This window comes from Taudactylus pleione, unplaced genomic scaffold (assembly GCF_031769625.1).
Source record: "Taudactylus pleione unplaced genomic scaffold, aTauple2 ptg000571l, whole genome shotgun sequence".
Taxonomy (NCBI): domain Eukaryota; kingdom Metazoa; phylum Chordata; class Amphibia; order Anura; family Myobatrachidae; genus Taudactylus; species Taudactylus pleione.
In genome coordinates this window covers 5,840,001-5,856,002 of record NW_028284973.1, presented here as the reverse complement: position 1 = coordinate 5,856,002, position 16,002 = coordinate 5,840,001, and the positions used below count along the sequence as shown (strand labels likewise).

General features: G+C 44.1%; 1 protein-coding gene across 1 annotated transcript in view; it reads right to left on the bottom strand.

The window, feature by feature from the left end:
• BZW2 (basic leucine zipper and W2 domains 2) overlaps positions 1–16,002 on the bottom strand; it is a 99,826-nt gene that overhangs the window by 18,306 nt on the left and 65,518 nt on the right. Inside the window, exons 4-7 of the mRNA XM_088453151.1 lie at positions 9,105–9,208; positions 7,202–7,267; positions 4,715–4,850; positions 48–157 (exon numbers count right to left, since the gene is read on the bottom strand). Coding sequence (XP_088309277.1) covers positions 48–157; positions 4,715–4,850; positions 7,202–7,267; positions 9,105–9,208 — 416 coding nt within the window. The remainder of the gene's footprint in view (positions 1–47; positions 158–4,714; positions 4,851–7,201; positions 7,268–9,104; positions 9,209–16,002) is intronic.

Below are 16,002 nucleotides of genomic sequence, written 5' to 3'. Positions count from 1 at the left end.
AAACAAGTAGGTTACAGAATATAATAATATAATAGTACTATGCTGACCAGTAATCTCTTGTCCAGATTAGCTTTTCTTAAAGACGATGTAACAGCATTGTCATCCTTCTCCGCCATCCATGCTTTGAAGAGTTTCACGGCGAAGGACGCGGAAATACCTGAAAATCAGACGTCTGTGAATCACAGCTGGAAGTAAATCACTGATTTGTCTGAAGAACAACCGTGTCAATGACTATTGTGTTCAACTACACTACCGGTCAGAAGTTTTGTAACACCCCAATTTGACCAGTATCTCTTTTAAGTATGTGTACATGGTGTAGTCATATTTCATTATGTCTACCAACCAGACGATATCTTTATTTATGTTATCTCATAGGTTATTCATTGTCCCTGCTCTGCCAACCTCGGGTCTTGGACCAAGGAATCATAATGTGAAAACTTGTGGTTTATCACGCAGGGTTTGCGCCGTCGAGAAGGCACAAGGATTGTTCCACAGTGTATGGGGTTTATTCACTAAGTGTCGCTTACAGGCATGGTTAAGCCCAAAATTTAAAAGGGCAATGCTTCTAATAGCAAAACACCTCATGCGTTGCTATTAAAAACAGTGCCCTTTTAAACGTGTTTTACAAGCTGGCGCTTAGTAAATAAAACTCTGTGACACCAACCGTCAAACGTGGAGGAGAAGCGTGATGGTCTGGGGCTCTTTTGCTGGAACCTGAGTCAGCGACTTGCACAAAGTGACCGGCACCCTGAACTAAAAGGGCTAACACAGCATTTTGCAGCACCATGCGACTGGCTCAGTATATTCATTCGACATCCATAATGTCCACATGAGAATGTAGACATGGTAAAAAGTTTGACAGGCGGCATGTCGACATCCAGCATGTTCAACACTGATGAAATGTTGACACTGTGACAATGACAAGGTTCCTACATTGCTGTCCACATATTAGAATGGGCACTACGAGAGGTAAGTCCTGGATAAATTGACTTAATGTGTTAGTATTAGGGATGTTAGGGACCTATCTGATGGGGTTCACCTTGACATGGTGGATGGGCAAACATCTTTGGCCAAACATGTACTAAGAACCTCAGTTATATTCCATGTTAATTGTAGAGTTTATCAGGATTGTTTTGACTATCTTTGTTCTTAGTACCTAGAGTGTGCACCGGCATTCTATGTCCCCTGCATTGTCCTACAGGTCCCAGCATGGTAGCTCCTCTTATTATGTTTAAAATTAGGGTGTGCACTCCAAGCCCCCTCCTCATTTCCACTGTGACAATGTCGACTAGCCATTTTTAAGGTAACCCTAATGTCGACATCCTCACTATGTGGACATTTTATCCATAGTCGACATTTTGCAGATGTCGGTATCATAACACTGGACAGCGTTCCTCATGCGATACCCTGTGGTCTACACCTACTTAGTCAAGAGTTCATCCAACAGCAAGTTAATGACATAAAGTAGGACCTTCAGGCCTGGTCAGAGCTACCTTCCAGCAAAAGAACAAGACAATAGGCTTCAAATCATGAAATGGCTGCACAGGCTCCAGGCTTACACCCCACTGAGCTGGTTTGGAACGAACTGGACAGTAGGGTGAAACCAAAGCACCTACAAGTCCAAAACATTTGTGGGAACGTCATGAACACGATTTGATTTCTAGTGTAGTAAGAATGGCACAAGTATGCTCGGCAATTACACGGATGTGCCCACATACACCTATCCTCAAATCACACCAAATAACCCCATTTAGCATGCCAGGAAAATTACCACTTAGCCTAGAGGTTCCTAATCTGTCCTCGAGGCACCCTAAAAGACCAGGTTTTAAGGATATCAATGCTTGAGCACAGGTGGCTTAATTAGTACCTCAGTCAATTTGTTTTAACCACCTGTGCTCAATGGATATCCAGTAAACCTGAACTGTTGAGGTGCCTTAAGGATGGCGTTTGGGAACCTATGACTTAGCCAAAACACTAATCCTAATTACCGAGTACACTATAATTGAACGAAGACACAAAACCGAGGAAAAAGTACACAATCTAGTTTAAACAGGTAAAAGACAGGTCCGATACGAGTGACCCGCTCCATACATCATTATGCTTAATCTGCAAGTTAATACCAACATTTTTGCTACAAAAAAAGTCATCCTTAGTACCTAAGGCCTGATTCAGCACGGATTGAAAGTCTGCAATCGCACGCACCCGCTCGCTGCGGAAATATGCAAATGAGTGAGATCACATTACAATCGCAGCACTATACCACAACGCCCATCAGCTTATAAAGCCGCCTACTTCCCATTACATACATCCGCAAGTCAGCGGAAAAATCGGTGACATCAAGAAGCATCGGACCCACACGCAGAGTTGTGCAGAGTTGTGGTTGAGCACAACATGCCTCACAGACTGCGAAGCTTCCCGTCGCCATGTAGTGCTCTGGCTGCGTATGCCATCACTGGGGCTTAATTACGCACATCCCTGTAACGGCGTCCAAATGCACAGGCGCTCCTGCGTTCATTCGACCACCCCCCAAACGGTGCTTCCTGTCTTTCATTTCTGTGTGCCGCTGCGTTCGCATACCCGATTGCAGTGGCCGGCTTGCGTGCTGCGATGCCTGCGCAGAACGCAAACATTGACCGGTTGCGTGCGTCCGCAGCCTTGCGATCCAACCTGAATCAGGCCCCTGGTACGCAATAAGCAAACTAAGACGCAATATTGAGGAAAAAGTACTTAGTAGGGGAATCGCGCCAGGAGTCTCGCTGTAACAGGACACGCGAGTCTGCAAAATGTCGCTACTAAAATTTAGATTTTAATTTGTTAAGCGAAACTATTCTGATTTATGTTTCATCTCCAATTGTTCATTTGTTCTATGCTTTAGTTTCAGATTTACACAGACATTATAATTGCATACATTTCAATAACAACTGGAAAAATGGAGGAGTTCTATAACTTTAGACAGGTAGTATATATGGTATCACATTTATTTCTACATTTTAACTACGATTTAGCGGTCTCTGACAGTGAAGCCAGAACAGACTGTGGCCCTCATTCAGAGGTGGTTGCAAGAAGCGATCGCTCTCTCAGAATGAGGGCAGCCGCTTCTTTTTTTTTAGTACGGCCTCCTGGTCGCTAGTTAAGCTGTGAGTTACCACCCACAGCTTAGCTAACGACCAGGGTGATGGTCGCAATGGTCAAGACCATCGCGACCATCGGGGCTTGCGACGAGACCCTAAGGTTGGGTCTCGGCAACCGCAAGCCCCAGGGAGCTTCCTGCTAATCGAGCAGGAAGCTCCCCACTGCTGATGTCAGTGCGGCCGCCCACAAAACGGCAGGCGTTCCGTCAGGGACGCCTCAGTTTGTGTAGCCACCCCCCCGCCTGCAAAACGGGGCGAGCTGTCGATCACCATCGACAGCCACCCCTTTTGTAGAGAGCTCCGGAGCGAGAGATTTTCTCTCTCGCTCCGGGGCTTGCGCACGCGCAGTGTGGCCGCTGCGCGTGCGCAGGACCAAAATATCGAGTCGGTTGCGAGCGCTCAGCGCTTGCGACCGACTCTAAATGAGGTCCTGTATGTGCTGCCCCATTTTCTTGGTCCTAAATCTCAGTGTATAAGGCGTTTTTGAGATTAAGATTTTATCAATATAAATTTGTAAATTTCAATAAAAAAGCAGAGAGCGAATGTAACTCGTCAAACTTTCATTTACCAAGAAAAACTAAAAATAATTTTTGGGGGTTATTTAGTGGAACTAAAAGGGGCCCATGGACGATGCAAATTAGACGGCCAATTAGGGCATTTTGCACCTAATGGGGCATAAATCGCAGTACGCATGGAAGCAGTATACACTCTTCCTGATTAACGTCTGATTAGGAGCTATCTGAGTTTCGTCAGTGCAGGCGGTAAATGAGGTTTGGCCACATGATGACTACATGTGACCATGTATGTGGTTCTTGTCAGATCTGGCACTCACATGTGCATGGTCCTGCTGCTCAGTACTTAATGAGACTTTTAACGGGTTAGGTACAGGATCCTGGCGGTCAGAATCCCGACACTCACAATGCCGGCTCCGGAATCCTGACAGGCAAAATCCTGACGCATGTTGGTGAGTATTCTAACCTTACCCTAACCCACCCCTCCCGCAGACTAACCCTAACTGTCCCCTCCTGCAGATAGAACAATTGCAGTGATTGCGCGAATAATAGCAGCTCAATAAACGGACACTGTAAAATAAACTTTAAAAGAGCGCTTGATTGTGTCAATAACTATATGTATTATACCACGATTCAATTGTTATAGTAAAAATGTCCCCTCCTGCAGTCTAACCCTAACCCTCCCCTCCCACAGCCTAACCCTAGCCCACCCCTCCAGCAGCCTAACCCTCCCCTCCCGCAGCCTAACCCTAGCCCACCCCTCCAGCAGCCTAACCCTCCCCTCCCGCAGCCTAACCCTAGCCCACCCCTCCAGCAGCCTAACCCACCCCTCCCGCAGCCTAACCCTCCCCTCTCGCAGCCTAACCCTCCCCCTAGTTCCTAAGCCCTAACCCTAATACTCACCTTCGGGATTGTGACCGTCTGTATCCAGGAGGCGGTATTCTGATGACCGTCGGGCCAATATTCTGGCCACAGGGTTCCTGACTACATCCCCTTTAGACGGATGCTTACTGTATACAATGCATAATCCCCTGCAATAAGCTATTCCACTAATATAAACACTTATTGTACCTTCTTTCACTATGTTCTCAGTGAACAGGCTGGTTAATATGGAAGCTGGCAGAGTCCCGCTAGCCAATAATATTCCGGTCAGCACGGCTAACTTGGTTTGTTCAGCTTCAGAAAAGGCCTTAAGAAATAGCAGGAGCTGTAAGGGCAAAAACACACATTACATATAAATCATATTAGCGGATGAGAAAGCAGAGTACATCATAGGGGTTTGCCTCCTACTTCCCAAGATCTCGGGGGGGAAAAAAATAAATTAGGAGCAATATCCACACCTTTATATGAGAAAAGCCTCAGCCCTTCAACGGGTTAATGCTCTCCCCCCTTTCCTGGATCCTGAAAAGAAGGATTGTGCCATGAAAATCCGGACTGTTAGGAGTTATTTTTACTTCCGGGCTGCAAAAATGCTGATAGAGCAAGTTTAGATTAATGTACAGCCATGGCCAAAAGTTTTGAGAATGACAAGTATTGGTTGTCACAAAGTTTGCTGCTTCAGTGTTTTTAGACCTTTTTGTCAGATGTTACTAGGGTATACTGAAGTAAAATTACAAGCATTTCATAAGTGTCAAAGGCTTTTATTAACAATTACATTAAGTTTATGCAAAGGGTCAATATTTGCACTGTTGACCCTTCTCTTTCAAGACATCTGCAATTCGCCCTGGCATGCTGTCAATCAACTTCTGGGCCACATACTGACTGATGGCCCCCCATTCCTGCCTAATCAGTGCTTGGAGTTTGTCAGAATTTGTGGGTTTTTGCTTGTCTACCCGCCTCTTGAGGATTGACCACAAGTTCTCAATGGGATTAAGGTCTGGGGAGTTTCCTGGCTATGGACCCAAAATTTCGATGTTTTGTTCCCGAGCCACTTAGTTATCACTTTTGCCTTATGGCAAGGTGCTCCATCATGCTGGAATAGGCATTGTTCGTCACCAAACTGTTCTTGGATGGTTAGGAGAAGTTGCTGTTGGAGGATGTTTTAGTACCATTCTTTATTCATGGCTGAGTTCTTAGGCAAAATTGTGAGTGGGCAGCAACCGCACACATGAATGGTTTCAGGATGCTTTATTGTTGGCATGACACAGGACTGATGGTAGCGCTCACCTTTCCTTCTTCGGACAAGCGTTTTTCCAGATGCCCCAAACAATCTGAAGGGGTATTCATCAGAGAAAATAACTTTACCCCAGTCCTCAGCAGTCCAATCCCTGTACCATTTGCAGAATATCAGTCTGTCCCTTATGTTTTTCCTGGAGAGAAGTGGCTTCTTTGCTGCCCTTCTTAACACCAGGCCATCTTCCAAAAGTCTTCGTCCTGTGTCATGCCAACAGTAAAGCATCATGAGACCATTCATGTGTGGGGTTGCTTCTCGGCCAAGGGAGTGGGCTCACTCACAATTTTGCCTAAGAACACAGCCATGGTACCAAAACATCCTCCAAGAGCAACTTCTCCCAACCATCCAAGAACAGTTTGGTGATGAACAATGCCTTTTCCAGCATGATAGTTATCATTTTTGGCTTATAGCAAGGTGCTCCAAGTGGCTCGGGGAACAAAACATCGAAATTTTGGGTCCATGGTCAGGAAAGTCCCCAGACCTTAATCCCATTGAGAACTTGTGGTCAATCCTCAAGAGGCGGGTAGACAAATAAAAACCCACAAACTCTGACAAACTCCAAGCATTGATTAGGCAAGAATGGGCGGCCATCAGTCAGTATGTGGCCCAGAGGTTGATTGACAGCATGCCAGGGCGAATTGCAGAGGTCTTGAAAAAGAAGGGTCAACACTGCAAATATTGACACTTTGCCTAAACTTAATGTAATTGTAAATAAAAGCCTTTGACACTTATGAAATGCTTGTAATATTACTTCAGTATACCATAGTAACATCTGCCAAAAAGGTCTAAAAACACTGAAGTAGCAAACTTCGTGAAAACCAATACTTGTGTCATGCTCAAAACTTTTGGCCATGGCTGTACATATAACCATAAAATAGTATTGGAAGGTTTATTTATTTATTGTAATATTGTATAATGGCAGACAGAAGGATGGAAAACAAACATCACTTCATTGGTTACTAAAAAAAACCAAAACACCCATATTAATAGCAGCACAACCACCATCTATAATCTCCAGTGATCCTAAACATAAGTTATATGGTAGTACCCCCCCCCCCCATCCCAAATAAGCTGATTGATGGAGGTCTGGTCTCCATCACCCAGGACCCCTGCTGTGCGTCAGATACAAATCCTACCATCGTCTCTGTAATGGACAAGTCTCCTGTGGATATTTTGGAATTCCAGCATTCTTACACCCTCTGCTAACAATGCCAATTGGACGGATACCTCTGCCTCTGGCTCTCATTAGAAGACAGCACTGAGACCTTTTTCCTGCATCTGACAGGTGTCAGGGGTCTCGGTTGTGGGTGCTTTAGTCTGGTTAGGGTGGAGATTCTGCTTTTATTTAACCTTACATATGTATCCTCTGAGGGAAAGCATCTCACCTTTTTGATTTCTTCTTCAAAGGCTTTTTCCAGGTATTTATATCTTCGGATCAGCTTGCTGAAGACCTAGAACAGTAGCAAAAATAAGTGCTAAGTGATAAAAGTACAGAGTTTAGCCCAGTTATCTGTGACATCCTGTGACTTAAGTTTACTGGCCAATAATACATTGACAGAAATAATGAATCCCTATTTGAACTGACTTTGGGTAAATGGGTGGTGTGACCTTACTGAGAAGAGCAAGAGAAAGACCCCTACCCAATGTAACCCAGAGCCTGTTTGGCAGTGCTAGCAAGTGTGACGCTCCTCCCTCCTTCATGCTCCTAGATAACAGAGGACGATGCAGAAGATCCCAGCGTCTGAGTTTCTTCATTTGTGCGATTGATCGTATTGGTGCAACTAATCATAATTCATATTACATGCTTTGACTTGTTAAACTTTCCTGGAGTTTATGGCTTGATACTAGTCAGTGGCATCACAAGATGGGTGCGGGCCACACCAGGTGACAAGATCCGAGGGGGCCGACACCAAAATAGCAGAGCGTCTCTGGATCGCAGGAACGTGACAATCCGTCGCTAGTGTATGGGGGTCTTTACGCAAGCAGGGAATTGTAGGTCTTGCCTTTCCATCTTAATATTCCTAAAAAATGGTCTATTTATTTCTCACTGGCACTTCGCTAATTGCAAAGTCACATTAAAAGGTCACCACAAAAACATGACATAAAATAAAAAGAATGATATAAAACCAATAATTAGCTATGTAGTAAAGAGCTACTGCAGACTACAATGTGATGGGGCCTCTATGAAGTCAGCGCTTTCTCACTTCCTCCAAAACGGACAACCCTGAGGCGACAGACTAAGAACTTCCAGTATTGGGAAAACATAACTCCCAGCTCAGCAACGACAGTGGATCTTCTCAGCTTGGGCGGACATTTGGTATGGGATCCAGTCATATGGTCGACAGTAGAAAGTTGACATGACGACATGCACCATGTTGACAATGCTAACAGACAGGTGCCTCAGAGAGGGTTCAGTTGAGGCTGCTGAGAGGGGGGGTAAGTTAGGATTAGGCTGTAGGGTGGGGGCAGTTAGGGTTAGGCACTAGGGGGAGGGATAAGGTTAAAATACTCACCTAAACCGCTGCTACGTCAGAGGTCTGCATCGGAAGTGAGGGTCACGACAGCCGGGACTGGAACCCGTGCTGGAGCCGCTACAGCCGTCTGGACCAGGTAAATGACTGCTGTGCCACAAGGGACGTTACTGTAGGTCGACATTCTATCATGTCGATGTGTCACCGTGTAGACATGTCGATTGTCGACATGTTGCTGTTGACTTGCTACACATGCTGAAATTCATTCTTATGTTGACATGATAACTGTCGACCAAACACACCGTACCCATTAGCTATTAGTTTACATTCATTGTCATTTCGCTCACAAGGTAACTATCCCAAGGAAAAAAAGGGGGGGGGGGTGTTCTGGGCTGCACATCCCAAGTTGAACATAATAAGGGGAGCTATCATGCTGAGACCTGTAGAATTCTACATATAAAAATATCGTCATGGTGACCTCATCAGGTGGGTCCCTAACATCCCCAATACTGACACATTGTATACATGTATCTAGGACTTACCTGTAATAGTGCCCATTACATGTGTGTGCTGCCATGCACAGGACCCATACTAATTACAATCACCTGGGGCAGGTAGGAGGAGTGCTAGCCCAGGAGAAGGGGTCTCACACCTTCAAGTGTACCTTAAATACACACGTACATAGGAATCGGGGGGGGGGGGGGGGCTGGGCTGCACATCCTAATTTAAACATAATAATTGGTGCTTAGAGTGTGCATCTGCATCCCCCCCCCTTTTCCTGCAAGGTAACGATCCCCCCTGCTCTCAGCATTGTTACCTGAGCATAATTCCGCATCGTCTCATAGTCCTCATCTGCTCCAAAGACACAGTTACTGGTCACCTTGGCCTTGTCTCCATCATCAATACGAGTGCCGCCCGGCGCTGAGAACAGGAACATGAACAGGGATTATTGGTATATACAGGACCAAGTATTAATCAGTTCACTAGTAGAAATTCCTAATTCCCCATTTCAACACAGATTTTTTATCTCTAGCAATGGCTGAAACACGACCTATAGACTCATCAAGCTCCATTCAATGAGGAGTGATCTCATAGGCAAACGCAGGAGGGGTTTCCGTCTGCCTGGAAACCCCCCTCCCCAGCCCACACCGTGACCACAATAGAAATAGTAATATAATAGATTGTTACTAGTGCTGCATGTTCTTCTCAGTATCACAAATGAAATACTTAGCACCACCTGTGGATCTTTTAACATGTATCAGCCAGTATTGCAACAACTAGAAGATCTGGAAAACATGCACAATTAGAGATGCACTTCTATAGAGCCCAATATGTACATATACAGCATGTCCAGGGCGGTGCTAGGTTCTTCTGCTGCTCCTCCAATAGTCTGGAATGGTGCACATAACTAAAATAAAAACATTCAGCTCCGGCAGGACGGCCTACTGATGCATCTAATGGCTTACTGTGATCACTGGTCCTGTATATGCTGGGATTAATACACACAATACACTTTGTATGATGCTTATTAAAGCTGGTTAAGTACTAATTCTGCCCTCTTCATTAACTGGCCACACTCGCTCTAAAATTAAGCATTTGGAAACCCCCCTGTGGAAATCCTGCGTTTGCCACTGGATCTTACATCGCAGAAAGTAGGGAAGGCACATACGGAGGGTAGGCTTACATCGTGCATGCGCCTGTGCACCCCTTTGGGGCATCAAGGCAAAAAAACAGCTGTTGAGGCGATATACACTAATCTCTGCAGTACTTTTGAGTTAATGGTTTTGTACAAAGCTGAAACACTGTTGCAACCAAGGGAAGCGCCAACTAATCAGTGTCCTGACTCCTTAGCAAGTCCTGCTACAGTTACTGGGGATGTGAGGAACAGGTAAGACCTAAAGGTGCCCACACACTTAACGATATTTTACACGATTTTTCACGCTTCCGAAGCATCGTGACGACAAATCGTGTAAAATATGCCCAAATTGTGAGTATCCACTCACGATCACGATGTGCGTCCCCGCAGGTCGTACATCGCATCTTCTGCCGTGCTGTAGGGCAGATCTGACAATCTCAGACACGATGCCCTGGAATAGTTAGGAGGCACGATAGATCGTGGGTCAATTTGCACAGTTTTTAATACCAAATCGTGCCCACGACTGCCGGGGAGCTGCTGGGGAGAGTCCAAGGGTAAATTGGACACAATGTCGGATCGTGAGCACATCGCCAAGTGTGGAGGCACCTTTAGACCCACTTGTTGGCAGGTGCGGTTTCTCCATCTGACTATGACCTCCTATGTCAGCATCTCTGTACAAAACTACATTGGCCCATTTATTTGGGCAGAGAAACGCATTAGGACTTCTCAGAGGTGACCTGTATTCCCATTTATACTAAGTCTCCATCTACCAGCTGTTGGCTTCTGCGGAAAATCTATGGCTTACTGGACTGACGGGTTCTCTCTTTCCGGCGTACAGGTACGTGTCATACTTCCCCCTGCGGTCAATCCCGTCATCCACAACGGCGTCTGACCAGCCACAAATTCTGGGACAACTGCAGCAGCATCCCTGGTCTCACCATCAAATAGCGGAATGCCGCAGCTTCATTACAGCAGTGGATGGCAGGACGAACTTGCCCATACTCTGAGGCTGTCCATTCAATATACACAGCAGCACCAACATGACACAGCCTTGTAGTGATTTAATGACCACCACCTAACCACAAGCCACGTATCACCTGTGTGTGGACACATCTCACCTGCACAGTGACAGTCTCCCCTGTATGTTTGGACTTGGTGAGTGTTCCATCTGCAGTCTCTAAAACTGTGGAATCTTCTCCTATTACAAGTACACATACCACATAATGGGATTTGTGTGTCAAGCAGCGAAAAGCCTGGAGAAGTGGATCAGTGGAGAAGCTGCCCATAGCAACCATTATGTTATGTAGGGTTGAGGGACAAGGGAAAAGTCAGGGAAGATGGGGAGAAAAGGGAAAATAAGTAAAGGGTAGGACACCGCACAGAGAGATGGTATATTGTTCAAAGAAAACAAATGATGTATAGCCGATATTCTGAAAGAGGGTGCTCCCTAGGAGTTATTGACCATAGAAAAAAAGGGGAAGAAGAAAGTACTCCTCTTTTGTGGGGCACACCTCTTATATTAATATTTAACCTTTATTGTATTTAATTTAAAAGTATATGATGTAATCACAGTAATATGAAAGCATACAGGTTCAGTAGACAAAATTTCATTTGTGAGATATTGAGAGATATGTTAGCATTCAATATATATATTATTGATATCTCACAATATAATCAAAACACCTCAAAAGAACATAAAACAAAATTATTATGCCTAGAAAAGATTGACTTAGAAAATATATGTTAAAGATATTGAATTTTGACAATTTAGCTATATTTAAACCTTAGGACAAATATCCTCCAGTGAAGTACCAGAGAAATGAGATACAGTAAATTGACAGTGAGATATGATTTCTGTCCAAAGAAAAATGTTAATTAAATGGGATACAGTAATTTATAAATCTTGACTAGGTCTAATGAATAAGATCTGTCAATTGTTTATGTACACGTCCTCTACTGTATAAGGGACATGAACTTGGTATCTCACTGAAATGCTATGAAACAGTGATCCTTAAAACAAAAAACAATGTGTTAATAAATAATTGTATATGCTAAAAAGCATATATCAATAGGGAAAACAGTACTCTGTTGAAATAAGAAAAAACATGTTTGTAAGTGATTTATATATGCAAAAGGAGCATATATATCGGCGAACATATAAGTGCAAAATAGAAAAATGTATAAGTGAAAAAAACACACAACTTAAAAATTTAGCACCTTAAACCAGACCTGTTGTCCTAAATTAATTCATTGGGTGAGGCGTCCCTCATTTGACTGGGAAATTAATTTTTCAGGTAAGTATTGCTGTAGTAATGTATCTAGTACAGAGTGAAAAGCAGTGTCCGTGCATTTATATACACTGGGATCTGCTTTCTCCAGTCTTATGAAAATATCAGACTGGAGATGAGAGTCCCTATGCAATGGCACAGTTAAGAAACATGAGACTGCTTCTGCTGCTAGCTCTGGTTCACAGCTTTGCCCTGTTGCTAAGCATTGCAGGGTATTAGCATGGATCCTAAACTAGTGAGAGAGCAGTGAAAATAAGAACAAAGTACCTGATAGTTGTATGTTGTGAAGTCCCAGTGGACACAGGTCTGGTGGTGCAGGGGTCCTCTGTGTGCACAGAGGTACCCGTGGAGCAGTGCCTGACGCGTGTTTCGCCGGGGGCTTTCTCACAGGAACCAGACCTGTGTCCACTGGGACTTCACAACATACAACTATCAGGTACTTTGTTCTTATTTTCACTGCTCTCTCACTAGCTTAGGATCCATGCTAATACCCTGCAATGCTTAGCAACAGGGCAAAGCTGTGAACCAGAGCTAGCAGCAGAAGCAGTCTCGTGTTTCTTAACTGTGCCATTGCATAGGGACTCTCATCTCCAGTCTGATATTTTCATAAGACTGGAGAAAGCAGATCCCAGTGTATCTAAATGCACGGATACTGCCTTTCACTCTGTACTAGATACATTACTACAGCAATACTTACCTGAAAAATTAATTTCCCAGTCAAATGAGGGACGCCTCACCCAATGAATTAATTTAGGACAACAGGTCTGGTTTAAGGTGTTAAATTTTTAAATTGTGTGTTTTTTTCACTTATACATTTTTCTATTTTGCACTTATATGTTCGCCGATATATGCTCCTTTTGCATATATAAATCACTTACAAACATGTTTTTTCTTATTTCAACAGAGTACTGTTTTCCCTATTGATATATGCTTTTTAGCATATACAATTATTTATTAATACATTGTTTTTTGTTTTAAGGATCACTGTTTCATAGCATTTCAGTGAGATACCAAGTTCATGTCCCTTATACAGTAGAGGACGTGTACATCAAACAATTGACAGATCTTATTCATTAGACCTAGTCCAGATTTATTAATTACTGTATCCCATTTAATTAACATTTTTCTTTGGACAGAAATCATATCTCACTGTCAATTTACTGTATCTCATTTCTCTGGTACTTCACTGGAGGATATTTGTCCTAAGGTTTAAATATAGCTAAATTGTCAAAATTCAATATCTTTAACATATATTTTCTAAGTCAATCTTTTCTAGGCATAATAATTTTGTTTTATGTTCTTTTGAGGTGTTTTGATTATATTGTGAGATATCAATAATATATATATTGAATGCTAATGCTGGCCATACACTGTCAGATAAAAATATCTGTCTGACCAACAGACCAATTTAAAAGCAACAGATATCTTGCCCATACACTGACAGATATTTTAACACAACCAACAGATTTTTTCAAACAAAAATCTGCCAGGCTCTGTCATATTTTTGTTCCCTCACAGGGGAGGGACAAAAGAATTTGCACTTTAGCAACTATAAAATATGCTGACCCCATTTTCAAGAACCCCAAATTTGCTGGGCATAGTTATTTTCACCCCCCAAAAATTCTAAATGCTCTTCTGCATCACTTTCTTCAAAGTCGCATTTATGCACTTGCCGCGGCAATTATAAACCACGACTTCGTTCAGTAGTTATAAATGGGGGACCCATAGTGATCCCCCATGTCTACACATCTTTAGGGGGGTCCCTAGAATATTTCCCAAAAATTCCCGTTTTTGTTGAACCTGTAAAAAAAGTAGCAAAAATATACAAAAAAAATGACATAAGGTCACCCCCCAAAAGGCAAACCAGCCCCAGGCTTGCCAGCCAGTGGTGGTTTCTAAAAATACGGGGAACAAAATGTGTAGGGTTCCACCGTATTTTAGAAACCAACACCAGGCTGCAGGGACTAGTGCTGGTTTTAAATATAGGGGGCAAAAAAGACGTGGGGTACCCCCTATATTTAAGACCAGCACCAGACCCAACCGACCGGGGTGTAATGCCACAGCCCGGAGACCCAATCACCGGGGCTCCAGGTCCAAAGCATTACACCCCAAGTCGGTCAGCGCAAGCCGGTGATCTCGGGGGAGTCGGGGACCCCCCAAAAATGGGTCCCCCCTCTCCCAAGCACCACAGGCTTACGCTGAAGCCTGGGGCTCATCCCCATACCCCTGGAGCGGTGGGTATGGGGCTAATAGGGGGGCCAAATAATGTAGCACTATTGTACTTTACAGTGGAACTACAAGTGCCAGCATGCCTGCCATTTTGCACTTGTGGAACTACAAGTGCCAGCAGACATGCGGCACGTGTAATTTCACTGTAAAATAAATAGGTAAAAAAATCCAAAACACACACACCGTGCCCTGTATAAGTTTATTACATACACCTACCCATTCACACATACTTACCTATACCAGATGTTCTGTCCCCTTCTCCACGTAGAATATCCCCAAAAAATGGACCTGCAAAGAAAGATTTCATACTCACCTACATCCAGCGCTGGTCTCCGCAGTAATCCATGGGTGTTTAAAAACAAAAAAACGTCCTTACCCGATCCACGAAACACAGCTATGTGTATGTGTGTTGTCACACATACACATAGCTCCCGAATGGCACCTCTCGGCTCTTCACGGGGCATTGCAGTCCCGTGAGCCAATCAGCGGCAGCGCTCACTGTAGAGCGCCCGCTGATTTGCTCCGGCAACTGACAGTTCCCACGTGGGCTGAGTCACACCACGTGGGAACTGTCAGTAGCCGGAACCAATCAGCAGGCTCTCTACAGTCAGCGCGACCGCTGATTGGCTCACGGGACTGCAATGTCAGAACAGCGCTGTCTTACCATCTACTCACTGCCTAGACTTCAACTAATCTATGACGCCGGAAGTGAACAGCGGCTACCCGGAAGTTCGTCGGCTCAGCGCACAGCTCTGCAGTCGCTGGGGATAGAAAGGTGAGTACATGCACATGGAGAGAACTGGGGGAAAAGTTGGTCGCTCGGGCAGTGACCGCATACACTGCCCGATGCGGCCGACTACAAACTTGCAAATATCGCATCAGTCCGACATGCTGGTCGATTCGGCATGCCAGACCGATCGATATTTTGATATTGGTCGCCCCCACACACAGTACAATTATCGGGGCGATCCGCGGATATCGGCAGGATCGGCCCGATAATTGTATAGTGTATGGCCAGCTTTACATATCTCTCAATATCTCACAAATGAAATTTTGTCTACTGAACCTGTATGCTTTCATATTACTGTGATTACATCATATACTTTTAAATGAAATACAATAAAGGTTAAATATTAATATAAGAGGTGTGCCCATAGCAACCAATCAGCTTTGAATTAGCATTTATCAAGTACAGACTACAAAATAATAGGTAGGAGCTCATTGGTTGCTATGGGCAACTCCTCCACTAGTCCATGGCTCCACGTTTTTTCACTGCTTGATACATAAACCCCATTCTCACAGCAGACTCAAACTTTTGATATCTCTAAAACGACCTATGAAAAGCATTAATTCTTTACCTATATGTGATGTGTCTCTTGACAGCTGACCCCACTAACTAAAAGGAGTCTGGCTTATATAGGTTCTATATAGGAGTGACACAGTCTTTTCTATATTCATCCCACTTGCGCTCGCTCTTCTCGCTATCTGTTTGTACTTCCTGTATATCGGGATTCAGCATCCCATAACTGAGGGAGCAGCATTGGGATTATATTGTATCTTCC